Genomic DNA, 27,520 nt, shown 5'->3' on the forward strand with positions numbered 1-27,520 from the left:
GGGAGAGGAAGCAAACCACTCAGGGATTTCACCATGAGGCCAATGGTGACTTTAAAACAGTTAGACTGTGATAGAAAACTGAGGATGGATCAACAACATTGTAGTTACTCCACAATACTAACTTAATTGACAGAGTAAAAAAATAATAATTATCATCTAAAACATGCATCCTGTTTGCAACAAGGCACTAAAGTAATACTGCAAAAAATGTGGCAAAGCAATGAACTTTTTGTCCTGAATACAAAGTGCTATGTTTGGGGCAAATCCAACACAACACATTACTGAGTACCACTATCCATATTTTCAAGTATTGTGGTGGCTGCATCATGTTATGGGTATGCTTGTAATCGTTAAGTACTGGGGAGTTTATCAGGATTTTAAATAAACGGAATGGAGTTAAGCACAGGCAAATCCTAGAGGAAAACCTGGTTCAGTCTGCTTTCCACCAGACATTGGGAGATTAATTCACCTTTCAGCAGGAGAATAACCTAATACTTATGTAAATGACATATTTCTGTATTTAATTTAGTTTAGACAAATAGTTTTCACTTTGTCATTATGTGGTATTTTTTGTAGATGAGATTATATATATATATTTTTTCATCAATTTTGAAATTAGGCTGTAACAAAACAATGTGGAATAAGTCAAGGGGTATGAATACTTTCTAAAGGTACGGTATTTATGTAATTAAAAGTCTCATTAACCATTGGCTACACTTTCTGCCGCCTCCATGTCAGCATCGGTTTGGACAGGAGGCTGTAGCCAATATGCATATCACCTACACTTTGACATGTAAGCTTTTTTATTTATGTAGACCTACATGAAACATTTATTTGAATATTAATCCAATGTTGGCCTCTCTGATCCAATTCTGATCGGAGTAATTGTTTGATATTGTGATTTTTGGGGTATATTTTTTTACTTGTCCATTTGGACAACTTAAATCTTTATTCTTCTTGTCTGATTTTTTATTTTTTTTACTTGTCCCGGACATGAGGATACTCGTTAATGTCGAGTCCTGTCAAGTACCCCCTAATGTTAAACATTTTGTTCTAGAGTTTAAGAATTACCTTGATGTTGGCTGCACAGCTGTGCTCCACTATGAAGAGGTCAGCCCCGTCCACAGCCAGACGGGTCATGGTGTACTTGAGCTCCTCAGAGGTCCGGCAGTGTCCAGGCAGGCAGGCCATCTACAAGAGAAGAGAACAGAATAGTTACACTGGTTTATTACTGTCTTATATTCTTTACACAAATATAGAAAACCAGCAGACTACAGATTCTCTAGTATGTGATTTCCATGCATGGGAAAGTGTTACCTTGGAGTCACACACACGGCGGTCCACCCCGTGCTGGCAGATGACAGAGGGCTTGGGCTGTTCCAGCTGGAACTCCCGGGAGAAGACGTGAAACATGTATGTCTCGCCCCACTCCATCACACTGGCCAGCTGAGGAACAACACATTCATTAGATATACGCAGACACACACAGACACACACAGATAGAACAGCAGTGTAGACAGACCTGTGGCATGGTGACTCTCCCAGTGAGGGCCCCGGCTTGTATATCTATGAGCCAGGCGTACTCCAGGGTGTCTGTGCCTAGAGGCAGGCCCTGGGCTGAGAACATGGCGTGGGCACGCATCTGCAGACCAGAGAGACTCAGGTGGCCGTCCCTCAGAACACCATCAGATGTGGGCCGCTGTGTGGATACAGGTAATAATTAGGGCTGTCAAAGTGAACATCTTAACGCATTAATCACATCTCCATTTCTTTACCACATGCTTAAGCGAACGCGTTTCCACACAAAACCTTTTAAGTGCAACACACAACACGCTCTGTGAAGCTTACAGTGTGCACTCGATCTCTGTAGTGCTTTCTGTCTCTACTGTGGTGCTTAAACATCCACTATGCACGCAGCTTTGAGCAACCATTTTGAAGGAAAACTTACAGAAAGTTCAACCATAAACACATTCCTAGGCCTCTCTTTAGATAACAGCAAAAACATCATTTGTACAGAAGCAGCTAGCTAGTTATGCTAACGTTAGCTAGCTAGCTAATCAAAATAATGTTTACAGTGCCATGGCTGATTCAACTCTAATTTCCCACAATGATTTTAATCAGAACAGGACATCCATTCAATTTAGCTACTGTTTTTGTTGTAGTTCTCAGGTCAAACTATTTAAGCAAATGGTCACACATTTTTAGAAGTAGCAGCTTGTGACTAGTTCATGTTGAAGAACATGGAAAAAGTAGCCTAGGTTAGCTCTAATAGCTGGATTATATACACTGCTCAAAAAAATAAAGGGAACACTTAAACAACACAATGTAACTCCAAGTCAATCACACTTCTGTGAAATCAAACTGTCCACTTAGGAAGCAACACTGATTGACAATAAATTTCACATGCTGTTGTGCAAATGGAATAGACAACAGGTGGAAATTATAGGCAATTAGCAAGACACCCCCAATAAAGGAGTGGTTCTGCAGGTGGGGACCACAGACCACTTCTCAGTTCCGAGCTGTGGCAAGAAGGTTTGCTGTGTCTGTCAGCGTAGTGTCAAGAGCATGGAGGCGCTACCAGGAGACAGGCCAGTACATCAGGAGACGTGGAGGAGGCCGTAGGAGGGCAACAACCCAGCAGCAGGACCGCTACCTCCGCCTTTGTGCAAGGAGGAGCAGGAGAAGCACTGCCAGAGCCCTGCAAAATGACCTCCAGCAGGCCACAAATGTGCATGTGTCTGCTGAAACGGTCAGAAACAGACTCCATGAGGGTGGTATGAGGGCCCGACGTCCACAGGTGGGGGTTGTGCTTACAGCCCAACACCGTGCAGGACGTTTGGAATTTGCCAGAGAACACCAAGATTGGCAAATTCGCCACTGGCGCCCTGTGCTCTTCACAGATGAAAGCAGGTTCACACTGAGCACGTGACAGACGTAACAGAGTCTGGAGACGCCGTGGAGAACGTTCTGCTGCCTGCAACATCCTCCAGCATGACCGGTTTGGCGGTGGGTCAGTCATGGTGTGGGGTGGCATTTCTTTGGGGGGCTGCACAGCCCTCCATGTGCTCGCCAGTGGTAGCCTGACTGCCATTAGGTACCGAGATGAGATCCTCAGACCCCTTGTGAGACCATATGCTGGTGCGGTTGGCCCTGGGTTCCTCCTAATGCAAGACAATGCTAGACCTCATGTGGCTGGAGTGTGTCAGCAGTTCCTGCAAGAGGAAGGCATTGATGCTATGGACTGGCCCGCCCGTTCCCCAGACCTGAATCCAATTGAGCACATCTGGGACATCATGTCTCGCTCCATCCACCAATGCCACGTTGCACCACAGATTGTCCAGGTGTTGGCGGATGCTGTAGTCCAGGTCTGGGAGGAGATCCCTCGCCACCTCATCAGGAGCATGCCCAGGCGTTGTAGGGAGGTCATACAGGCACGTGGAGGGCACACACACTACTGAGCCTCATTTTGACTTGTTTTAAGGACATTACATCAAAGTTGGATCAGCCTGTAGTGTGGTTTTCCACTTTAATTTTGAGTGTGACTCCAAATCCAGACCTCCATGGGTTGATAAATTGGATTTCCATTGATTTATTTTTTTGTGATTTTGTTGTCAGCACATTCAACTATGTAAAGAAAAAAGTATTTAATAAGATTATTTCTTTCATTCAGATCTAGGATGTGTTGTTTAAGTGTTCCCTTTATTTTTTTGAGAAGTATATTACATGAACTCAGACCTGGCTGATCTGTTGTTATTGTCTTCTGTGGAATTGATAACATTGTTGGACAGGTTTAAAACCTTCTTTTTCCCTAAAGTCAACCCTGAATGTTTAACAACTTGTGTGTTCATGCAAGTGTTAACCTTCAAGAACAAGATGGAATTGGCCTACTTAAACATTGGGAGCATTAATAGCTAGCAATACGCTGTGGTGTAAAGTACTTAAGTAAAAATACTTTAAGGTACTGCTTAAGTCGTTTTTTAGAACCAAAAAATGTGATCATATTACTCCAGTGCTAGCCTCCCTACACTGGCTTCCTGTTAAGGCAAGGGCTGATTTCAAGGTTTTACTGCTAACCTACAAAGCATTACATGGGCTTGCTCCTACCTATCTTTCCGATTTTGGCCCTGCCGTACATACCTACACGTACGCTACGGTCACAAGACGCGGGCCTCCAGCTCACAAGATGCGGGCCTCCAGCATAAAGCCCTGCCTCCAGCAAACAGCTGGAGGCAGGGCTTTCTCCTATAGAGCTCCATTTTTATGGAATAGTCTGCCTACCCATGTGAGAGACGCAGACTCAGTCTCAACCTTTAAGTCTTTACTGAAGACACATCTCTTCAGTAGGTCCTATGATTAAGTGTAGTCTGGCCCAGGGGTGTGAATGTGAACGGAAAGGCTGGAGCAACGAACCGCCCTTGCTGTCTCTGCCTGGCCGGTTTCCCCTCTTTCCACTGGGATTCTCTGCCTCTACCCCCATTATGGGGGCTGAGTCACTGGCTTACTGGTGTTCTTCCATGCCGTCCCTGGGAGGGGTGCGTCACTTGAGTGGGTTGAGTCACTGACGTGGTCTTCCTGTCTGGGTTGGCGCCCCCCCTTGGGCTGTGCCAGGGCGGAGATCTTTGTGGGCTATACTCGGCCTTGTCCCGGGATGGTATGTTGGTGGTTGGAGATATCCCTCCAGTGGTGTGGAGGCTGTGCTTTGGCAAAGTGGGTGGGGTTATATCCTACCTGTTTAGCTCTGTCCGGGGGTTTCATCGGATGGGGCCACAGTGTCTCCTGACCCCTCCTGTCTCAGCCTCCAGTATTTATGCTGCAGTAGTTTATGTGTCGGGGGGCTAGGGTCAGTCTGTTATATCTGGAGTATTTCTCCTGTCTTATCCGGTGTCCTGTGTGAATTTAAGTATGCTCTCTCTAATTCTCTCTTTCCTCTTTCTTTCTTTCTTTCTTTCATTTGTTTCAATGTACTGGTAGGCACCTGCGGCTTATAGACATGTGCGGCTTATTACGGTACTTTTTACTCCATACATTTTCCTTGACACAAAAAAGTATGTTACATTTTGACAGGAAAATGGTCCAATTCACACACTTATCAAGAGAACATCCCTGGTCATTCATCCCTATTGCCTCTGATCTGGCGGACTCACTAAACACAAATGCTTTGTTTGTAAATTATGTTGGAGTGTGCCCCTGCTATCCGTCAATAAAAATAAAAAACGAGAAAATTGTTTTGCTTAATATAAGGAATTTGAAATGATTTATACATTTACTTTGACTTTGATATTTAAGTACATTTTAGCAATTCCAAAAAAATGTATTACTTAAGTATATTTAAAACCAAATACTTTTAGACTTTAACTCAAGTATTTTACTGGGTGACTTTTACTTGAGTCATTTTCTATTAAGGTATCTTTACTTTACTCAAGTATGACAATTGAGTACTTCTTCCACCACTGGCTATATTGTATGTCAGTGACTTTTGTGTTGTTTATGTTGAAAATACCATTAAAAAGTTCTGATGAAGATTATTTTGTGTTTATTTCTTACAATCAAAACAGATTGCCTATAAGTAGTTTTTGGCACATTTTAGCAAATTCAAAAATTGCGATTAATGCCATTATTTCTATTCCTTATTTTAATCGCATGACAGCGCTAGTAATAATAATAAACTTGTTGGAGCCTAAAGACAGATGGGATTAGCTTCCAATATGCATATACACGCATCACACAAACATCCAGACATTATGCATGCACATGTACATCTATCATACATCCATCACATGCATACAATCTTGTGAAAGCACAGAACAACCTTAGAATGGCTAGTTCCTACAGTTCGACAGTCAAATGGTAGTATTGTGCGATGTGCATTGATAATAGGTAAAAAGTGTCTATTTGATTCTTTGCAATTCAAATCTTCAGTTGATCCGCATTCACTGTACTCTCAAAACATTGAGCCACATACAACAAAAATGTTGCAGTCTATTATTCTCAGCGGAACTCAGTTCTGCAGGTCATTGCATGAGGGAAGAGATTACCAACCAGGGCATTTCAGGTAAATCTCTTAGCTCTGAGGCTCCAGTAATAACAAACCAATGGCTACTGCTAAGCATACAATCATAAACCATGTTCTGTGCAATGTCTACATCAATCCAGTGCTTTTAAATCCTTGTCAACATGAACAAGTGCACCCCTTGAAGTGAAAAGTGAGGGCTCTTGTATGAATGTATCACTAAAGCTCCTTTCCTTTTGATTATGATTGACTCACCTGGTAGTTGTCACTGATGAATATGTGAGCCGGTGAGAGCACAAGCTGGAGCATGGTCTCCTTGTAGCCCTTCTTCATCTCAAAACACAGCTTCTCTAGGAACCCCGAGGGGGCTTCAGGACTGTCACTGCCGCAGTGCTGTCCAGACACACATGGAGAGGAGTTACAAGAATGTCTGGGTTAAGGGGTATCTCCAGCACTGGTACAACTGGTACAAAGTGGTGCTGGGAGACCACATAATGTGTTAGTTGCTGATAAAGATTTCTGGTTGTTGCAGGGGTAGGTGGGGATGGACTTACCATGGGCAGGCGTCCGTGCACCTTGTAGAGGTTGATGAGGACGGTGATTTCCCAGGGGCGCAGGGCCAGGGGGTGGAGGGTGGCACCATCCCTCCCATCATCGTCCAGGCCCAGTGGAGACCAACCCAGGGTGGAGGAGGTGGACAGGGAGGACAGCACAGGGCTGGACACCGCCTCCTCAAAGTCTGTGTACATGTCGTCCTCACCAAAGTAGTTCTCCTACAGAAGGGGGAGAGGGATGTGTGGAGGGTTAAATCTTGTGACATTTTCTAACCAAAGGGCTGAATCCTTGATTTGAAGCATGTACACGTCACTCAAATGATTTCCTCAAATCTCGCATTTACCCTCCCTAGGGGGTTTCTGGATGAGGTCTATGAGTCTGCACAGTTTTCTGTGCTGTGTGTTGTCTCCCTGACTGTACCTTGATGGAGACGAGGGCCTTGAGCAGGGGCCCGTAGAGGATGATCTGGGAGTCGGGGGACATCTCTATCTCCACATGGAGCCTGTCAGGGGGCAGCTCAGAGGGATCTGTGGTCACCCTGCTGTTGGGGGCAGACCTGCGAGGTGGTGGCGGGTGGGGCACAGACGAGTGCTCAGGGGGGCGCAAGGACGACAACATGGCATCCTCCATCTCCGACACTGCAGGGACAGAGAAACACTCACGTAGATGTACAGAGCAGGAACATATAAACACAAATGAAGTTAAACATCTTAGGAATCTGCTTACAGGACTGCTTGAGCTGTTTGTCTGCCTTCTGGGGGTAGATGGGGTGCCAGGTGTAATCAATGATGAGCAGGAAGTTTGGGACGGTCCAACAGTCCACCCAGCCAGCCCTGAAGCACAAGGAACAAACGGCATAGTGAAATGGTAATTACATAGTAATAATTATTTACGTGTTTGTTTCTTTGGGATACAGTGAAACAAGCTCCACATAGGGCTGTGGCTGTCATGAAACTGTGTGGTCTAAAGAAAATGTATTTCAGAAGAACAGAAAATTAGTTGGCCTACTGTATGTTATCTGGCTATGTGCCATCCCATAGGCTGTTGGCTTGTTCACTTAGCAGACAAGATCTGCCTATAAAGTCTCATGCCATTATTTTATAGGGTGAGTATTGGCAAAGTGAGACACTTTCTGAAAATGTGCTTTCCCAAACACCTTATAGAATCATCCCATTGTCTTAACCCCCAACATGATACCATTCTAAATAGCTTAAGAACTCTACTACACGATACAAAATAAAAAATAAATATTAAAAACAGGATGGATGACTTCTTCAAACACAAATTGTCCTGAGACTACTTTTTCAGTCAATACTGGCAAAGTGGGACAGGTCATTATTTATTGTAAAGAAGGATAAATTCATATTTTATTAATAAACTTCAATTAATCATACAAATGAAATGTATTAAAACATTCTTCAGGTATTTTTGTGTAACATTAAGAATAATAATTTATTGTTATTAATATTATTATTAATGTCACGTCTATTCCCGCTCCGGGCTCAACGTCACCAGTTTACTAACCACCGGTCCTGGCAACCCATCATGACGCAAACCTGGCGAGCCTCATCATGAGGCACACCTGGACTTCATCACTACCCTGATTATTTCCCCTTCATCTAGCACTCCCTAGCATCACTCTTCAGGTAGTATTTGTTCAGTTTTCATGTCTAGACGCTTCTCGTTTTGTAACTATCTATGTTTGTTATTATTAAACTCACCATCTGCTTCCTGACTCCCTGCGTCTCCATTACAGAATACTGTCTCAGAAATTATGGAAGCAGCAGATGACTACACCATCTTCCAGACGGTCGAGGAACATGGTCATCTACTCCACCAACATCACAACCAGCTGGCTCTACTGGGTACGACCATGAAGGAGGTCCTCCACGTTCTCCACCGCCTCGACACCACCAGCGAGGTTCTCCCTCCCACGGGTCGTCACAGTGAGCCAGTCCCCCAGCCTACCCAGCCGTCCGCCCAGGTCAGCGATGCCCGACGTTCCCTTCCGGAGAACTATGACTGTACTCCATTGAAATGCCGTGGCTTCCTACTCCAGTGCTCCCTCTATTTTACCTATCAGACGGGAGCCCCCACCACCGAGAGGTCCAAGGTTACCACGGTCATTTCCCTGCTGACCGGACGGCCTTTGGAGTGGGCTACGGACGTCTGGGAGAAAGGAGAGGATGAGTTGGGTTCCTATGAAAGGTTCATGGCTCTGTTCAGGGCGGTCTTCGACCATCCTCCAGAAGGCATAGGAGGTCGTCAGCGAGTCAAATACAGCAAAATAAACTTTTGTTGGCGAGGTAATATTTTTCGAAGCAAAATGCAGCTATGCTAGCTGATAGCAGATTAGGAAAAAATGTAATTAAACATTTGATCTTATTTAGAAAATGAAATTCTGTTAACCTGTTAGGGCTAGGGGGCAGTATTTACACGGCCGGATAAAAAACGTACCCGATTTCATCTGGTTATTACTACTGCCCAGAAACTAGAATATGCATATAATTATTGGCTTTGGATAGAAAACACCCTAAAGTTTCTAAAACTGTTTGAATGGTGTCTGTGAGTATAACAGAACTCATATGGCAGGCAAAAACCTGAGAAGATTCTGTACAGGAAGTGCCCTCTCTGACCATTCCTTGGGCTTCTTGACTCTTTTTATTGAAAACTTAGGATCTTTGCTGTAACGTGACACTTCCTACGGCTCCCATAGGCTCTCAGAACCCGGGAAAAAGCTGAATGACGTCTTTGCAGCCCCTGGCTGAAAAACATTAGCGCCTTTGGTAAGTGGTCTATCAGAGGACAATCTGACTGAGGCGCGTGCACGAGGCGACCCCATGTTTTTATTTTCTCTCTCTTTGTACTAAAACACAGATTCCCGGTCAGAATATTATCGCTTTTTTATGAGAAAAATGGCATAAAAATTGATTTTAAACAGCGGTTGACATGCTTCGAAGTACGGTAATGGAATATTTAGAATTTTTTTGTCACGAAACGCGTCACCCTTCTTTACACTTCGGATAGTGTCTTGAACGCACGAACAAAACAGAGGATATTTGAACATAACTATGGATTATTTTGAACCAAACCAACATTTGTTATTGAAGTAGAAGTCCTGGGAGTGCATTCTGACGAAGAACAGCAAAGGTAATAACATTTTTCTTATAGTAAATCTGACTTTGGTGAGGGCTAAACTTGGTGGGTGTCTAAATAGCTACTTAGAATATTGCAAAATGTGCTTTCACCGAAAAGCTATTTTAAAATCGGACATAGCGAGTGCATAGAGGAGTTCTGTATCTATAATTCTTAAAATAATTGTTATGTTTTTTGTGAACGTTTATCGTGAGTAATTTAGTAAATTCACCGGAAGTTTGTGGGTATGCTAGTTCTGAACGTCACATGCTAATGTAAAAAGCTGGTTTTTGATATAAATATGAACTTGATTGAACAAAACATGCATGTATTGTATAACATAATGTCCTAGGATTGTCATCTGATGAAGATCATCAAAGGTTAGTGCTGCATTTAGCTGTGGTTTGGGTTTATGTGACATTATATGCTAGCTTGAGAAATGGGTGTCTGATTATTTCTGGCTGGGTACTCTGCTGACTGGGTACTCTGCTGACATAATCTAATGTTTTGCTTTCGTTGTAAAGCCTTTTTGAAATCGGACAGTGTGGTTAGATTAACGAGAGTCTTGTCTTTAAAATGGTGTAAAATAGTCATATGTTTGAGAAATTGAAGTAATAGCATTTCTAAGGTATTTGAATAACGCGCCAAGGGATTACACTGGCTGTTTTCTTAACCTCTCTGGGCTCGGTGGGACGAAATCGTCCCACCGAGCCCAGAGAGGTTAAGAAAACATGCATTTCATAATTCCCCCCCGTTTCGGAGCGAGAGTACGCGCATAAGAAGTGGCTCTGTGGACCGTAAAAGTGATCATTTGAAACAGGTCCTATACGCTAGATTTAAGAGTTATTTGTCAACTTTTGTTGTGAATAATAAAAACCTTAGAACCCCTTAGAAATCAAAAGATTGGCTGCATGATACGACTATAGGCTATTGATTTGATAAAGTCGCAAAAAAGACTTGCGCTCTGTTCCTTGCCTCAGGCTGCACACTGTTCTCTCATGAAGTGATCATATTTTCACCCATCAGACTATTCTTAATTTAATCTTGTGTTTACTAATATGTCGATTTAGAATGCCCATTATCAAATGGGCAGGAACAGGGGCAAGACAACAAAGACATGTCATCCGTATGCACTGGAATAGTGAATGGAGGCCACTTTCCCCCAGTACATTTTTAATTAATGCTGGGAAGGCTACTCCGGTAATTTTGCTGCACAACTGGTGATATTCCACCCAAACTCTGCATGCCAAAGGCTCTTCAACCCTGTTCCTGCAGCTACCCTGTGTTTAATTTGGGAAACCAAGCAAAATCTGTTCCGGAACATCAATAATAACATGTTTTCACAAAGAAAACATATTTCATTAAACTATTGACAGCCCCTCTGCGCGCTTGAGAAAGGAATTAAAGAGAGGGGAGACGGATACTCACAGAGGTGAGATATTCTGTAGCTAAGGTAATGTGTCAGCCTATTAATTATGAAAATATATTTTTTAAATCCCTATTACTATGCTATTCAAATACAATTTCACTAATTGTAGGTTAAATCTGAATTTGTTTAAATTTAGGCTAATGTACCAAAGATACTATCTTAAATCAGTATTTGTTTATAAAAAAAATTCTGCCATGTGTAATTTGCAGTAGGCTATGTATTGTATAAAGGCACAATCATTATTTTAATTCTGGTATTTTTTTCAGGCTTGGGCTCATATATAGGCCTATATTTATGCACAAGATCTAATATGCATATGGGTGGTTTGAATTAATCATCACCTTAGAAAGCGCTGTCCATTTTGTTGTTAGGCTTTGAAACAACATCCACAACAACCATGTTTTTCACTGTTTCAACCTGTTGTTGAACTTCTTTCTTCAAATTGATCAATCACAGTGAGGTGAGTTTTTTAAAAGAACATATTGTTTTGATAAGTGTTTGATGTGATTTTCAATTGCATTTGCATTGCTGTCTGAGTGGTTAGAGAGACAATAGAGCCCTGAGTATGAGGCCATTAGCACTCTGAGGATTGTTAGCTAGTTGGGTACTAGTAGTGCATATCCAAAGTACATAAGAGATTACTGTGTTTACTGTGGTTATGACTCACGACTGCTGGTGTGGCGGTAATACGATCACCGCAACAGCCCTAGCACCTCTACCACACAGTTTCCTAGTAAATGATGGCTAAATACTGGTGGAATACCGTTAATTAAAGTTTTAGTGGGTCTGACTCACTCTGCATGGGTGATGTTTCTCCAGCCGGACTTATTGAGTTTGGGAGGGCCGCCATGGCTCTGGCCCTGGCTCTCCCCAGGCATGCACATGTCAGGTGGCAACTTGCTGTTCTGGTAGTCCTTGGCCAGGGTGAGCAGTGGGTACCTGCTGGGGTGGCAGTCTGGCAGGGAGAGCCGCAAGTCTGTGTCTTCAGCCTGGGATTAACACAGAGACACAGACTTATACGTGCCCACATCAGAAAGTACTGTAAGGGTATTCCTTACATGAAATCATGAAAAATTCCATCTGCTATTAGCTACTGTACTCACCCTCAGACAGAACCTTGTATTGCAGGTGGTAGGGACATACTCATTAAAAGGTAACGTGAAATCAATGTTCAGAGTCTCCCCACAAGCAGCCAGATACACTGAAAGACAAAGGGTTATATAATATCAGTAAAAAGTTAATCATTTCGATTCTTATGTGCATCAAAAGTGCAGCCAAATTGTATATGTTCACTACATACAATGTTTAGTTCACTCCTTGCGAATTCTTGAGTTTGTTAATCATTTAATTCCAACAGCTGTCTCACCATTCTCCTGTTGCTTAGTGGAGCAGTCGATCCAGTTGTGCTGGTTGGCAGCCCAGAGCATCTCAAACTGGTGGAAGACAACCTTAAACTTCCAGGCGTAAGGGACAAAAGAGTAGATATCCGGGGCGCTGTCACTGGCCCAGTCCCCGATCAGGTCTAGAGACAGACAAGAGCGAACCAAAGAATGACATTTGGTGCAAGTGTCTACATTCAGCAGCATTTGATTCAGTACAATATGTGTACATCAAATGTCTATAGTGCAATTCCATGCCAAATAAGCCCAATACTTCTGATATTTCAGATTATTCTAGCAATTTTCAAACTTAATTGGAAGGAAGATTGTTTGACATGGTTTTTACATTTGTATCAACAAAAAATGTCATGATGAAAGTGGCCATTTAATGCCCTTTTTAGACCTAGACATACCTACTGTAAGACCCTATGCTCTGTAAACCGTGCATGATAGACATCTTGGTGTCATTATACTCCTTATAGTGTGCTCCAAAATATGGGGTGTCTTGATCCTGAAATAAAATATTTCACATTAATTTATCCAACATAACATATTTTATAACTATCCTTGTAGATTTAGCTTATTTTAAGACACTGTTTGTCACAATATACTCTACAACTACATCATATTTCAGTGTATCTTTCAGTGTATCCAGAGTATGCTCTTTCCTAATTCTGAAGGTATGATCAATTGATGAGCACCACCAACACAGTGAATGGGGAAAATGGATTCAAAGGTAACTCCCTCTGCTGGTGACTTGCTGAATGTGCAATCCTAAAGGACGGCTGTGATTGGTTAATTACCTATACATTTCTGTATAAAATGAGTCATATCATCAGAGAAACTTCTCCGCTAGACATTATTTGGGGTGTTTTTTCAGTCTCCCTACACAATTATGAGAGGATGTTTCAGACATAATTATGCACTATGGCTGTATTTGTATTTATTTTTCGCACCTGCAGAATTCATCCAATGACGTCATTGGTTAATTGAGCCTGCTCTCTTCCTAGAGCTGGCCGCCAAAACAAACTGAGCACTCCGCTTGGAGTTTAACAAAAGGCACCTAAAGGACTCTCAGACCATGAGAAAAGATTCTCAAAATGTATTTTACAATAGTTCTCTTTTAGTTTGTTTTTAATCCCATCAACCCTAATCTACCATTTTGTTAAAACATGTATACTTGCCAACACACACACACACACACACACACATCCAGTCAAAAGTTTGGGGACACACCTACTCATTGAAAGGTTTTTATTTTTACTATTTTCTACATTGTAGAATAATAGTGAAGACAAACTATGAAATAACACTTGGAATCATTTTGTAACCAAAAAAAGTGTTTAATTTTTTATTCTTCAAAGTAACCACCCTTTGCCTTGATGACAGCTTTGCACACTCTTGGCATTCTCTCAACCAGCTTCACCTGGAAAGCTTTCCAACAGTCTTGAAGGAGTTCCCACATATGAAAAACAAATGATTGTCCCACTAAGTGCAAACCAGATGGGATAGCATGTCGCTGCAGAATGCTGTGGTAGCCATGGTGGTCAAGTGTGCCTTGAATTCTAAATAAATCACTGACAGTGTCACCAGCAAAGCAACCCCACACCATCACACCTCCTCCTCCATGCTTCACGATGGGAACCACCTGGGCGGCAGGTAGCCTAGTGGTTAGAGCGCGGACTAGTAACCGAAAGGTTGCAAGATTGAATCCCCGAGCTGACAAGGTAAAAATCTGTCGTTCTGCCCCTGAACGAGGCAGTTAACCCATTGTTCCTAGGCCGTCATTGTAAATAAGATTTTTCTTTTTAAACACACGAGATCATCCGATCACCTACAATGCGTCTCAAAAAGACACGGTGGTTGGAACCAAAAATCTCACATTTGGACTCATCAGGACAGATTTAAACCTAATATCCATTGCTCGTGTTTCTTGGCCCAAGCAAGTTTCTTCTCCTTATTGGTGTCCTTTAGTAGTGGTTTCTTTGCAATTCGACCATGAAGGCCTGATTTCAAGCAGTCTCCTCTGAACAGTTGATGTTGAGATGTGTCTGTTACTTGAACTCCGTGAAGCATTTATTTGGGTTGCATATTCTGAGGCTGGTAACTCTAATGAACTTATCCTCTACACCTGAGGTAACTCTGGGTCTTCCCAGAGCGGTGGCGGTCCTCATGAGAGCCAGTTTCATCAAAGCGCTTGATGGTTTTTGCAACTGCACTCGAAGAAACTTTCAAAGTGCTTGACATTTTTCCGGGTTGACTGACCATGTCTTAAAGTACTGATGGACTGTCGTTTCTCTTTGCTTATTTGAGCTGTTCTTGCCCTAATATGGACTTGGTCTTTACCAAAAAGGGATATTTTCTGTATACCACCCCTACCTTGTCACAACACAACTGATTGGCACAAACGTACTAGGGAAAGAAATTGCACAAATTAACTTGTAACAAGGCACACCTGTTAATTGAAATGCAATGCAGTGACTACCTCATGAAGCTGGTTGAGAGAATGCCAAGAGTGTGCAAAGCTGTCATCAAGGCAAAGGGTGGCTACTTTGAAGAATGTCAAATATATTTTGATTTAACACTTTTTTGGTTACTAAATGATTTCATATGTGTTATTTCATAGTTTAGGTATTCACTATTATTCTACAATGTAGAAAATAGTAAAAATAGAAACCCTGGAATGAGTAGGTGTGTCCAAACTTGACTGGTACTGTATGTACACACACACACACACACACACACACACACACACACACACACACACACGTTTGCAAAAAATTTAAAACAAATTTGAGTGAAAAGCCACATACCAACATGGTTGCTTGCTTTCTTGAGTAAATGCAGGTGTTTAAGCCTACCTCAGTGCTTTCTGTGGAGGGGGAGCAGCCAGCGGAATATACAGAGTGTAGGCGTTGGTAATCTTCTCTAGTTCTGCCATGATTGGCTCAGTGTTCTGTCACTCATGGGGACACTATGTCACCACAGAATCTACAGGGAGAGCTTGGCAGTTCAAGACCCCTTGGGTGCTGTGATAGATTTACGTTAAAAGTGCCCATCCAAGAAGGCTCAAGGTCATTGTTCACAGATAAAATGACATCAAATCAAGTCATCTACCATAGCTTTGATTGGACTGATCTTGTCAACATCATATTAGCCAAAATCTTAGCTAGCAAGCTAGACAAGCAGTCATCAAGAATCACGTCAACAATCTACTGGCAAATCCTTGTCATATGAAGATAAATTATAGATTAAAAAAGTATCGGAGCTAATCGGCCATTGGACAAACATTACACAACAAGTCGGAAATCGGAACTTCAACAATGATTGTTTGGACGGAATGAGTGGTTAACGCAAGCGTTGCAAAGCAATCACTATTTTGCATCCCCTGCCTGCTATTCGGTGAAGGGTGTGTGGTCCAAGTCTTGGTTTAAGGATTTAAAATATATGTCTGAAAGGGTCTCTTTTCCAAAAGGATAAATATTCACACGCAACACCGTGGGACAGAAAAGGTTGAATACATTTGCCATGCTGTCAATCCAGCATGACTTCTGCTACGTTCAAAACAACTGGAAACTCTGAACTGGCAAATCTCAGACTTCAGCGAGTTCAAGAGAACTGGGAACTCTGAAAAAAAACTAGCTCCCGACTGGGAAAATACATTTTGAACATTCCAAAGTCGGGAACTCTGGCTTCTTTCCAGAGCTCTGACCTGAAGATCACTGACGTCATGATTCAACCTTGTTTTTTTCCGAGTTCCCAGGTGTCTTGAAAGCACAATAAATCCAGAGAATGCCAGGCGCACACTACTACACGCAAGCATAATTTACAAACAAAGCATTTGTGTTTAGTGAGTCCGCCAGATCAGAGGCAAAGGAATGACCTGGGAGGTTCTCTTAATAAGTTAATGAATTTGACCATTTTCCTGCCCTGCTAAGCATTGAAAATGTAACGAGTACATTTGGGGGTCAGGGAAAATGTATGGAGTAAAATGTACTTTTTCTTTAGTAATGTAGTGAAGTAAAAGTAGTCAAAAATATAAATAGTAAAGTACAGATAACCCCCCCAAAAAACAACTTAAGTAGTACTTTAAAGTATTTTTACTTAAGTACTTTAACCAATGGTTCAAGTGAGCACAGCACAACGGTGAGTCCAAAAATGTATTGCATGTTGCTGCATAAATTATGTAATATGCCAGGGAGATATGTATACAGTAGCTAAGAAAGTAAGTGTATGTTGTGTAGTAAGCTGTTAGTATCCCATGTGCCTCACCCAAATAATTTAGTCTATTTTCCCTCTTAATTTCACCTACTGTCCTGAGTTGGTGGTGCACATGTTGCCTATAGCCTGTTTAAGATAAATGTAATCACTGAATATTGTAAGAGCTTTCGTTGTCTGCTTATTAAATGTATCCTACGTTCTGACTTGGTGTACAGGGAGAATACTGTAAGAAAGGCCCATGTCCTGAATTCTGTAGCTGTACATTTCAAAAGTGCTGAACAAAGTTATTGACTACGTCCGGCTTAGCTCTCTCATTGTTGACTTAATAGAAATTATGGCTTGCCACATATCTGCTCATCGTTCCCTTATGCCATAGATTGTACATCTCAATTGTTACTGGTCTGTAACCAATGTTTGCCAGTGACAGTCTTCCCATTCAAATATTTGTTTTCAACAAAAAGTTCAGTAATAGACTCATGTAATTCCAGTTGATATTGCAAGGGTTGTTTTGTTTGCGCAATGCGCTGTCAATGTGTCAGTATATTGTGTATATAAGTGAATCCTCATGATTGTATTTCCTTCCTTTTTAGACCACAAAGGCCTAATGAAAAAAATCAAATGGTAGGCTAACCGAGTGTGTCTTGCTCTTCCCCTCTCTCTCCTTAAAGAAGAGTAAAGTTAAGGCCTCTACATCTTGCTGAATTTATCTGAACTAACATCCATCTGAATTTCTGTCGGTGTCCATTTTGAAAGTGCTGAACAAATAGGCCTACCTCGTTTTCTTGCACTTACTTATACTTAGAGCGTGTTAATGATAAGAATAAACATTATGACTTACACAAATCCACAAGGAGTCAGTAGTAACCATATTTGTTTAAGCAAGTCAGCCATATCAGCTATGGTTTTTAAAAAGGCAGTAAATGAGGCTGAATGAACTGTTTCACTGTCAGACAAGCCTCCGCTGATAGCCAGGTGTAGCGGTGGTAAGGATTCACTCCATGGTGCTGAAAGGAAAGCTCTGTCGTTTGTCAAAAGTCATAGTCAAATCAAAATCAACCGAATACAACAGGTGTAGCCTTTAACGCTTTCTTGAATGGCATTGTTGGTTAAAAAAATATTTACAACAAAGTAAAAAAATTAAATACAAATAAAAAGTAATACTATATACAAGGGGTACCGGTACCGAGTCAATGTGCGGGGGTACAGGTTAATCAAGGTAATTTGTACATGTAGGTAGGAGTGAAGTGACTATGCATAGATAATAAACAGCGAGTAGCAGCAGTTTAAAAACAAGGGAGGGGGGGGGGGGTGTCAATGTAAATAGTCCGGGTGGACATTTGATTAATTGTTCAGCAGTCTCATTGGTTGGGGGTAGAAGCTGGAGCCTTTTGGTCCTAGACTTGGCGCTCTGGTACCCCTTGCCGTGCGGTAGCAGAGAGAATAGATTTGTAGACTTGTTTACGTGCTGCTGTGCGGTTTGTTGCTAAACTTACTTTGCTACCTGCCAACTTTACGGTTTTGACTTTTAATTACCGTTTTATATTTTAATTTTTTCCCCCTCGCTCTACTTTTTTCATTCAACTCTTTCACCCCGGACGCTTTATCTGGACGTGGTTCGTCAGGACCTCCACCAGCCGAAGCTAAGTAGTAACATTAACATTATGCCTTCTAATTGCAGTCGCTGTACTCATAATATGCCTTATGGCGAGGATAGCTGTGTTGCAAGCCCAGCTTCAGACGCAATCGTTAGGCAAGGGTAATTTAAGTGTAGGAAGAGGTTGTGCCACCAATAAGTACAGATAGTAGTATAAACCCCCTCGCACAGTCCCCGCAGCCGGACAATTTTCTCATGGCTTCTGGAAAGAACTACTGTAGGAATGCTCAACCGGTGTCGCTCATTCAGCCGACAAACTTTCAACCGGTTCTCCCCATTAAGCAACGGGTCGGAGTCAGAGGCCGAGCCTTCTCTGGTCTCTCCTCCTCCCGTTACGGGGTCTGAGACGCCGAAGCCTCCGACCATTAGCTCTGACAAATTGAAAACCCTAGTCATTGGCAACTCCATTACCCGCAGTATTAGACTTAAGGCGAATCATCCAGCAATCATACACTGTTTACCAGGGGGCAGGGCTACCAACGTTAAGGCTAATATGAAGATGGTGTTGGCTAAGGCTAAAACTGGCGAGTGTAGAGAGTATAGGGATATTGTTATCCACGTTGGCACCAACGATGTTTGGATGAAACAGTCAGAGGTCACCAAGCGCAACATAGCTTCAGCGTATAAATCAGCTAGAAAGATGTGTCGGCATCGTAATTGTCTCTGGCCCCCTCCCAGTTAGGGGAAGTGATGAGCTCTACAGCAGAGTCTCACAACTCAATTGCTGGTTGAAAACTGTTGTTTTCTGCCCCTCCAAAATATAGAATTTGTAGAAAATTGGCCCTCTTTCTGGGACTCACCCACAAACAGGACCAAGCCTGGCCTACTGAGGAGTGACGGACTCCATCCTAACTGGAGGGGTGCTCTCATCTTATCTACGAACATAGACAGGGCTCTAATTCCCCTAGCTCCACAATGAGATAGCCAGCCTGCCAGCTTAGTGTAGTCAGCTCAGCTATCCCCATTGAGACCGTGTCTGTGCCTCAACCTAGGTTGGGCAAAACTAAACATGGCGGCGTTCGTTTTAGCAATCGCACTGGAATAAATACCTCCTCCATTCCTGTCATTATTGAAAGAGATTGTCATGTCTCACATCTCAAAATAGGGCTACTTAATGTTAGATCCCTCACTTCCAAGGCAGTTATAGTAAATGAACTAATCACTGATAATAGCAAAAGGCGGAGGTGTTGCTAACATTTACAATAGCAAATTTCAATTAATAAAACTATATATACTGCGTTTTAGTCTTTTGAGCTTCTAGTCATGAAATCTATGCAGCCTACTCAATCACTTTTTATAGCTACTGTTTACGGGCCATATACAGCGTTCCTCACTGAGTTCCCTGAATTCCTATTGGACCTTGTAGTCATGGCAGATAATATTCACATTTTTGGTGACTTTAATATTAACATGGAAAAGTCCACAGACCCACTCCAAAAGGCTTTCGGAGCCACCATCGACTCAGTGGGTTTTGTCCAACATGCCTCCGGACCTACTCACTGCCACAGTCATACTCTGGACCTAGTTTTGTCCCATGGAATAAATGTTGTGGATCTTAATGTTTTTCCTCATAATCCTGGACTATCGGACCACCATTTTATTAAGTTTACAATCACAACAAATAATTTGCTCAGACCCCAACCAAGGATCATCAAAAGCTGTGCTATAAATTCTCAGACAACCCAAAGATTCCTAGATGCCCTTCCAGACTCCCTCCACCTACCCAAGGACGTCAGAGTACAAAAATCAGTTAACCACCTAACCACCAATTGAACCTTGCGTAATACCCTAGATGCAGTCGCACCCCTAAAAACAAAAAACATTTGTCATAAGAAACTAGCTCCCTGGTATACAAAAAATACCCGAGCTCTGAAGCAAGCTTCCAGAAAATTGGAACGGAAATGGCGCTACACCAAACTGGAAGTCTTCCGACTAGCTTGGAAAGACAGCACCGTGCAGTATCGAAGAGCACTCACTGCTGCTCGAGCTTCCTATTTTCCAACTTAATTGAGGAAAATAAGAACAAACCAAAATTTATTTTTAATACTTTTCGGAAAGGTAACTAAAAAGCAACATTCCCCAAGAGAGGATGGCTTTCACTTCAGAAGTGATAAATTCATGAACTTCTTTGACGAAAAGATCATGATCATTGGAAGGCAAATTACGGACTCCTCTTTAAATCTGCGTATTCCTCTAAAGCTCAGTTGTCCTGATTCTGCACAACACTGCCAGAACCTAGGATCAAGGGAGACACTCAAGTTTTTTAATACTATATTTCTTGACACATTGATGAAAATAATCTTTGCCTCTAAACTGTCAAGCTGCATACTGGACCCTATTCCAGCTAAACTACTGAAAGAGCTGCTTCCTGTGCTTGGCCCTCCTATGTTGAACATAATAAACGGCTCTCTATCCACCGGATGTATACCAAATTCACTAAAAGTGGCAGTAATAAAACCTCTCTTGAAAAAGCCAAACCTTGACCCAGAAAAAATATTTAAAAAAATTAAAAATGTAAAAAAATTAAATCGGCCTATATCGAATCTCCCATTCCTCTCAAATTGTTTTTTGAAAAAGCTGTTGTGCAGCAACTCACTGTCTTCCTGAAGACAAACAATATATACAAAATGCTTCAGTCTGGTTTTAGAACCCATCATAGCACTGAGACTGCACTTGTGAAGGTCGTAAATGACCTTTTAATGGCGTCACAGCGAGGCTCTGCATCTGTCCTCGTGCCCCTAGATCTTAGTGCTGCTTTTGATACCATTCTTTTGGAGAGATTGGAAACCCAAATTGGTCTACATGGACAACTTCTGGCCTGGTTTAGATCTTATCTGTCGGAAAGATATAATTTTGTCTCTGTAGATGGTTTGTCCTCTGACAAATAAACTGTAAATTTGTGTTCCTCAAGGTTCCATTTTAGGACCACTATTGTTTTCACTATATATTTTACCTCTTGTGATGTCATTTGGAAACATAAATGTTAACTTTCACTGCTATGCGGACGACACACAGCTGTACATTTCGGTGAAGCCCCAAAATTGCCCTCCCTGGAAGCCTGTGTTTCAGACATAAGGAAGTGGATGGCGGCAAATGTTCTACTTTTAAATTCGGACAAAACAGAGATGCTAGTTCTAGGTCCCAAGAAACAAAGAGATCTTCTGTTGAATCTGACAATTAATCTTGATGGTTGTACAGTCGTCTCAAATAAAACTGTGAAGGACCTCGGCGTTACTCTGGACCCTGATCTCTCTTATGACGAACATATCAAGACTGTTTCAAGGACAGCTTTTTCCCATCGACGTAACATTGCAAAAATCAGAAACTTTCTGTCCAAAACTGATGCAGAAAAATGTATCCATGCTTTTGTCACTTCTAGGTTAGACTACCGCAATGCTCTACTTTCTGGCTACCCGGATAAAGCACAAAATAAACTTAAGTTAATGCTAAACATGGCTGCTAGAATCTTGACTAGAACCAAAAAATGTTATCATATTACCCCAGTGCTAGCCTCTCTAAACTGGCTTCCTGTTAAGGCTATGGCTGATTTCAAGGTTTTACTGTTTGGCCCTGTCCGGGGGTACCGTCAGACAGGGCCACAGTGTATCTTGACCCCTCCTGTCTCAACCACCTTTGTGTCGGGGGGCTAGGGTCAGTCTGTTATATCTGGAGTATTTCTCCTGTCTTATCCGGTGTCCTGTGTGAATTTAAGTATGCTCTCTCTAATTATTTTTCCCTCTTTCTCTCTCTCGGAGGACCTGAGCCCTAAGACCATGCCTCAGGACAACCTGGCCTGATGACTCCATGCTGTCCCGAGTCCACCTGGTCGTGCTGCTGCTCCAGTTTCAACTGTTCTGCTTGCGGCTATGGAACCCTGACCTGTTCACTGGATGTGCTACCTTGTCCCAGACCTGCTGTTTTCAACTCTCTAGAGAGAGCAAGAGCGGTACAGATTCGCTGAATGATCAGCTATGAAAAGCCAACTGACATTTACTCCTGAGGTGCTGACCTGTTCCACCCTCTACACCCACTGTGACGATTATTATTTGACCCTGCTGATCATCAATGAACATTTGAACATCTTGGCCATGTTCTGTTATAATCTCCACCCGGCACAGCCAGAAGAGGACTGGCCACCCCTCATAGCCTGGTTCCTCTCTAGGTTACGGCCTTTCTAGGGAGTTTTTCCTAGCCACCGTGCTTCTACGCCTGCATTGCTTGCTGTTTGGGGTTTTAGGCTGGGTTTCTGTACAGCACTTTGAGATATCAGCTGATGTAAGAAGGGCTATATAAATACATTTGATTTGATCCTACAGACTAACCCTGCTACTGATGACTAACCTTGACAAACCCAGCCTAAAACCCCAAACAGCAAGCAATGCAGGTGTAGAAGCACGGTGGCTAGGAAAAACTCCCTAGAAAGGCCAAAACCTAGGAAGAAACCTAGAGAGGAACCAGGCTATGAGGGGTGGCCAGTCCTCTTCTGGCTGTGCCGGGTGGACACTCAGTAGTCAGTGATTAACCAACATTTTACTACTTTTCCCCCACCAATACACACACAATGCAACAAACTACACCCACCCATCCCTCATGTCAATAGATCATGCATACTAACCTTTACACACCCACCCCCAACAGACACCAGTCAGTCAACCACACCATCCCCTCCTTTGCTCAAATTTAGACTTCAAGCCCTGCATGAACAATAATACAGAGAACTACAGTAGAAGTTGTAGCCTCATTGTAAACACACCAACTATGACAAGACACGGACCATGTTTATGCCTAGCTCCAGTATATTTATTTGCTCATCATGGAGTCATGGAAAGATTTAAGTTAGATTTTTGGAGACTTACACTAGCTCCTGGTGCTGATATCTTTGCAGATGTTGATGGGATCGGACTCTAAATAGAACACAGTCAAGTTAGCCTCTGCGGAAGTTCTTTATCTAGCTAATGGTTCGCTTACATAACCTAAGAAAGCTGACGTTAGCTTGCAACGTTAAATCACATTGCCAGATAGCAGCAGCCTAATTACAATGATGCTTTGGAATGTATGGCCAGCATATTATGAAAGCTAGCTAGCTATCTAGATTTTGGTTTAGATAAACAAATTTGTTTGCTAACCAGTTAGCTTGGTAACATTAGCTGCGTTACCTCAGCTTGACTTCTTTTCACGGGTGACGTTGGGCTGTTCGGTTAGCTCCCTCTTTGAAGTGAAGGGGAAATCGATAGAATAGCATCACTTTCAACGTTCGACGACATGGCAACCCCATCAGTTGAGACTTCAGTTCCGTCAGAAATCCTCTGGCTGAAAGTGCTGGCTACAAAACAGATATTTCTATATTTCTCACACCTCCACGGGCGGTCCTGGACATTCTGAAATCCCTAGGAATTCTGGACATTGTGGTTTGCTTACAACCAGGCAATGTAGCTGGCCCGTTTCTACCCGTGAGATGCAAAAACACTTGTATTCGCGTGTAGTGAGGTAATAAATATTTATTATTAATAAATATTAATGGAGATAGTGCCTTCGGAAAGGATTCAGACCAATTGACTTTTTCCTCATTTTATTACACTACAGCCTTATTCAAAAATGTATTTAAAAAAAAATCTCATCAATCTACACACAATACCCCATAATGACAAAGCACAAACAGGTTTTTTGAAATTTTTGCAAATGTATAAATATCACATTTACATAAGTATTCAGACCCTTCACTCAGTACTTTGTTGAAGCACCTCTGGCAGCAATTACAGCATTGAGTCTTCTTGAGTATGATGCTACAAGCTTGGTACACCTGCATTTGGGGTGTTTCTCCCATTCTTCTCTTCAGATCCTGAAGCTCTGTCAGGTTGGATGGGAAGCATTGCTGCACAGCATTTTTCAGGTCTCTCCAGAGATGTTTCGATCGGGTTCAAGTCCGGGCTCTTGCTAGGTCACTCAAGTACATTCAGAGACTTGTCCCAAAGCCACTCCTGTGTTGTCTTGGCTGAGAGCTTAGGGTCGTTGTCCTGTAGAAGGGGAACCTTCGCCCCAGTCTAAGGTCTCTGGAGCAGGTTTTCATGAAGGATCTCTTTGTACTTTGCCTCGATCCTAACTCGTCTCCCAGTCCCTGCCGCTGAAAAACATCCCCACGGCATGATGCTGCCACCCATGCTTCACCGTAGGGATGGTGCCTGGTTTCCTCCAGACGTGATGCTTGGCATTCAGACCAAAGAGTTCAATCTTGGTTTCATCAGACCAGAGAATCTTGTTTCTCATGGTCATAGAGTCTTAAGGTGCCTTTTGGCAAACTCTGAGAGCTGTCATGTGCCTTTTAGTGAGGAGTGGCTTCCGTCTGGCCAATTAGGCTTTTATGGTAGAATGGCCAGATGGAAGCCACTCCTCACTAAAAGGCACATGCTGCCACCACCATGTGTCTTTTGGCAAACTCCAAGCGGGCTGTCGTGTGCCTTTTAAGTGAGGAGAGGTTTCCGTCTGGCCACTGGTGAGCTGCAGAGATGGTTGTCCTTCTGGAAGTTTCTCCCATCACCACAGAGGAACTACAGAGCTCTGTCAGAGTGACCATCAGTTTCTTGATCACCTTCCTGACCAAGGCCCTTCTCCCGATTGTTCAGTTTGGCCGGGCGGCGAGCTCTAGTAAGACTTTTGGCGGTTCCAAACTTCTTCCATTTAAGAATAATGGAGGCCACTGTGTTTTTGGGGACCTTCAATGCTGCAGAAATGTTTTAGTACCCTTCTCCAGATCTGTGCCGACACAATCCTGTCTCAGAGCTCTACAGACAATTCCTTCGACCTCATGTGGGACCTTATATAGACAGGTGTGTGCCCTTCCAAATCATGTCCAATCAATTGAATTTACCACAGGTGGACTCCAAGTTGTAGAAAAATCTCAAGGAAGATCAATGGAATTAGGATGCACCTGAGCTCAATTTCAAGTCTCATAGCAAAGGGTCTGAATACTTATGTAAATAAGTTCTGTTTTTTGTTTTAATACATATCTAAACATTTCCAAAAAAACTGCTTTCACTTTGTCATTATGGGGTATTGTGTGTAGATTGCTGAGGATTTTGTTTTATTTAATACATTTTAGAATAAGGCTGTAACGTAACAACATGTGGAAACCGTCAAGGGGTCTGAATACCTATAGGTAGCCTAGTGGGGCGGCAGAAAGCCTAGTGGTTAGAGTGTTGGGCCAGTAACCAAAAGGTTGCTAGATCGAATCCCAGAGCTGTTAAGGTAAAAATCTGTCGTTCTGCCCCTGAACAAGGCAGTTAACCCACTGTTCCTAGACCGTCATTGTAAATAAGAATTTGTTCTTAACTAACTTGCCTAGTTAAAAAAAATAATAATAATACCTTCCGAAGGCACTGTATATAGTGAAATAAAGCAGCGGTGAAATTTCCCTTTAAAAGTACCAGAGAGCCCACTCTGGAAATGTTACGTGTTTGAAGAGTATATTGTTACAAACAATGTCTAAAAATAAGCTAAATCAAAAAGTGCCATTTTGAGAGATTTTAAAAAAAATATATTGAATAAATTAAAGTCAGAATTTTTATTTCAGAATCTAGACATACTCTATATTTGAGAGAACAATAACACCAAGATGTTGTCTGTATCCTGTACGGTTCACAGATCATAGGGTCTTACAGGAGGCATGTATAGCTCTAAAAAGAGAATAAAATGGCCACTTAGTGATACAAATGTAAAAAGCATGTCAAAAATCCTTGCTCCCAAAGAAGTAACTATGTGAGAATTGCCAGAAAAATCTCAGATACCACAAATACTTTCAGACTAAGCTGGTGTGGAATCGCCCTATAAACTGATTGAGAGAAGGTCTTACCTGTGAAGAAGATTTTCTGGGCGTAAATAAAGTGATAGGTGGCCTTGTACACCTCTATCTCACAGTTCCAGGACTGGGGCATGTTCCACACACTGGGATAGCTGGCAATCACATGGAACTAAGGGGAGAAGTGTTAGAGGCAACACGCTTTCATGTTCACAAGGAGGTGCACTAACACACCTGATTTAACTCATCAAGGGCTTGGTAATTCATTTGTACACAGTTGTTTTGATTCAATCACTCATTAAAAAAACATGTAATGGAAACTCTGGATATGGCTTGTGGCTGAATAGGACCCCTGCAGATTCCTACTGTGCTGTACTTACAGCCAGCATCTCAGCCTCCAGCAGAGTCCTGTACTGCATGCTGGTGGTGGTGTCTACATGGAGCAGCTGGCCTTTGATGGTGGGAGAGTAGCCTGGGGAGAGAGGATCAAACAAATGCTCACAGTTGAAGTATGGTGATGGTAATATTGTCATGATTAATGCATGATTTCATGGCATCGCACCGGCGTCTTACCCTGTAACCATTGACACAGACATCCACTTTCTTCTAACCTCAGTTCTTTCTCACTGTCCACTCACCAGTCTCCCCCACAGTCATGGGGATGTTCACTTCCAGGTAAGAGCCTGCTCCGACATTCACATGGATGGCATTGGTTTCCTAAGAGCAGGAAAATCAATAGATCACATATTGAGAGAAACACATGATCCCATTGTGGAATGGATTATAACAGTTTAGAGCTACTTAGATCTGTCATTATCTAATACTAACAAAAAAAGAGACAGAATAGAAGAGGAGAGAAACAGAGAGTGAGAAGTCTGCTCTCCTGGTACCCTGTTTTTGGTGAAGAGCAGGTCTATGGTTGCGTCTGCGATAATGTTCATGCGGAGTTCAAAGGCCAGAATCTGTCTGGGTTTGCCGGGCTGAGCGACCTCCGTAACACCCATGGACTGGTAGTCTGCCGGTAGGAAGAACTTCCACAGGCAATCCCTGCTTACAGAAATATAACCCTTAGTCATTCTATTTTTATGGTTTCTGCACACAGGAGAGAATGCTGAGTCTGGTGAACAGCGAATTAGATTTTATGTATAGTAGTATTGTGTGTGTGTACCTCTGCCTGTCCGCCCAGGGCCCGTAGTTGAAGTCAGTTCCTTTCCCACAGACTATGTCCAGACCCCAGCAGGGAGGCAGATCCTGCAGTTTGGTTCCTTCTCCACATAGCTCTGGATCCCCACTCTCCTGCTCCTCTGGGACCAGGCCTGATAACACACACACACACAAACATAAA

At 42.5% G+C, this 27,520-nt stretch overlaps 1 protein-coding gene across 22 annotated transcripts in view; it reads right to left on the reverse strand.

Moving 5' to 3' along the window:
* bltp1 (bridge-like lipid transfer protein family member 1) overlaps positions 1-27,520 on the reverse strand; it is a 136,362-nt gene that overhangs the window by 90,024 nt on the left and 18,818 nt on the right. For all 22 annotated transcript variants that reach the window (XM_014191706.3, XM_014191736.3, XM_082973711.1 and 19 more), the window contains exons 9-23: positions 27,344-27,491; positions 27,066-27,222; positions 26,814-26,892; positions 26,556-26,647; positions 26,230-26,347; positions 12,496-12,651; positions 12,233-12,330; positions 11,925-12,118; positions 7,292-7,398; positions 6,986-7,203; positions 6,565-6,783; positions 6,266-6,403; positions 1,523-1,699; positions 1,318-1,446; positions 1,072-1,191 (exon numbers count right to left, since the gene is read on the reverse strand). In XM_014191706.3, the coding sequence (XP_014047181.3) occupies positions 1,072-1,191; positions 1,318-1,446; positions 1,523-1,699; positions 6,266-6,403; positions 6,565-6,783; positions 6,986-7,203; positions 7,292-7,398; positions 11,925-12,118; positions 12,233-12,330; positions 12,496-12,651; positions 26,230-26,347; positions 26,556-26,647; positions 26,814-26,892; positions 27,066-27,222; positions 27,344-27,491 (2,150 nt within the window). The remainder of the gene's footprint in view (positions 1-1,071; positions 1,192-1,317; positions 1,447-1,522; positions 1,700-6,265; positions 6,404-6,564; positions 6,784-6,985; positions 7,204-7,291; positions 7,399-11,924; positions 12,119-12,232; positions 12,331-12,495; positions 12,652-26,229; positions 26,348-26,555; positions 26,648-26,813; positions 26,893-27,065; positions 27,223-27,343; positions 27,492-27,520) is intronic.

This window comes from Salmo salar, chromosome 01, assembly GCF_965601325.2.
Source record: "Salmo salar chromosome 01, fSalSal1, whole genome shotgun sequence".
Classification (NCBI taxonomy): domain Eukaryota; kingdom Metazoa; phylum Chordata; class Actinopteri; order Salmoniformes; family Salmonidae; genus Salmo; species Salmo salar.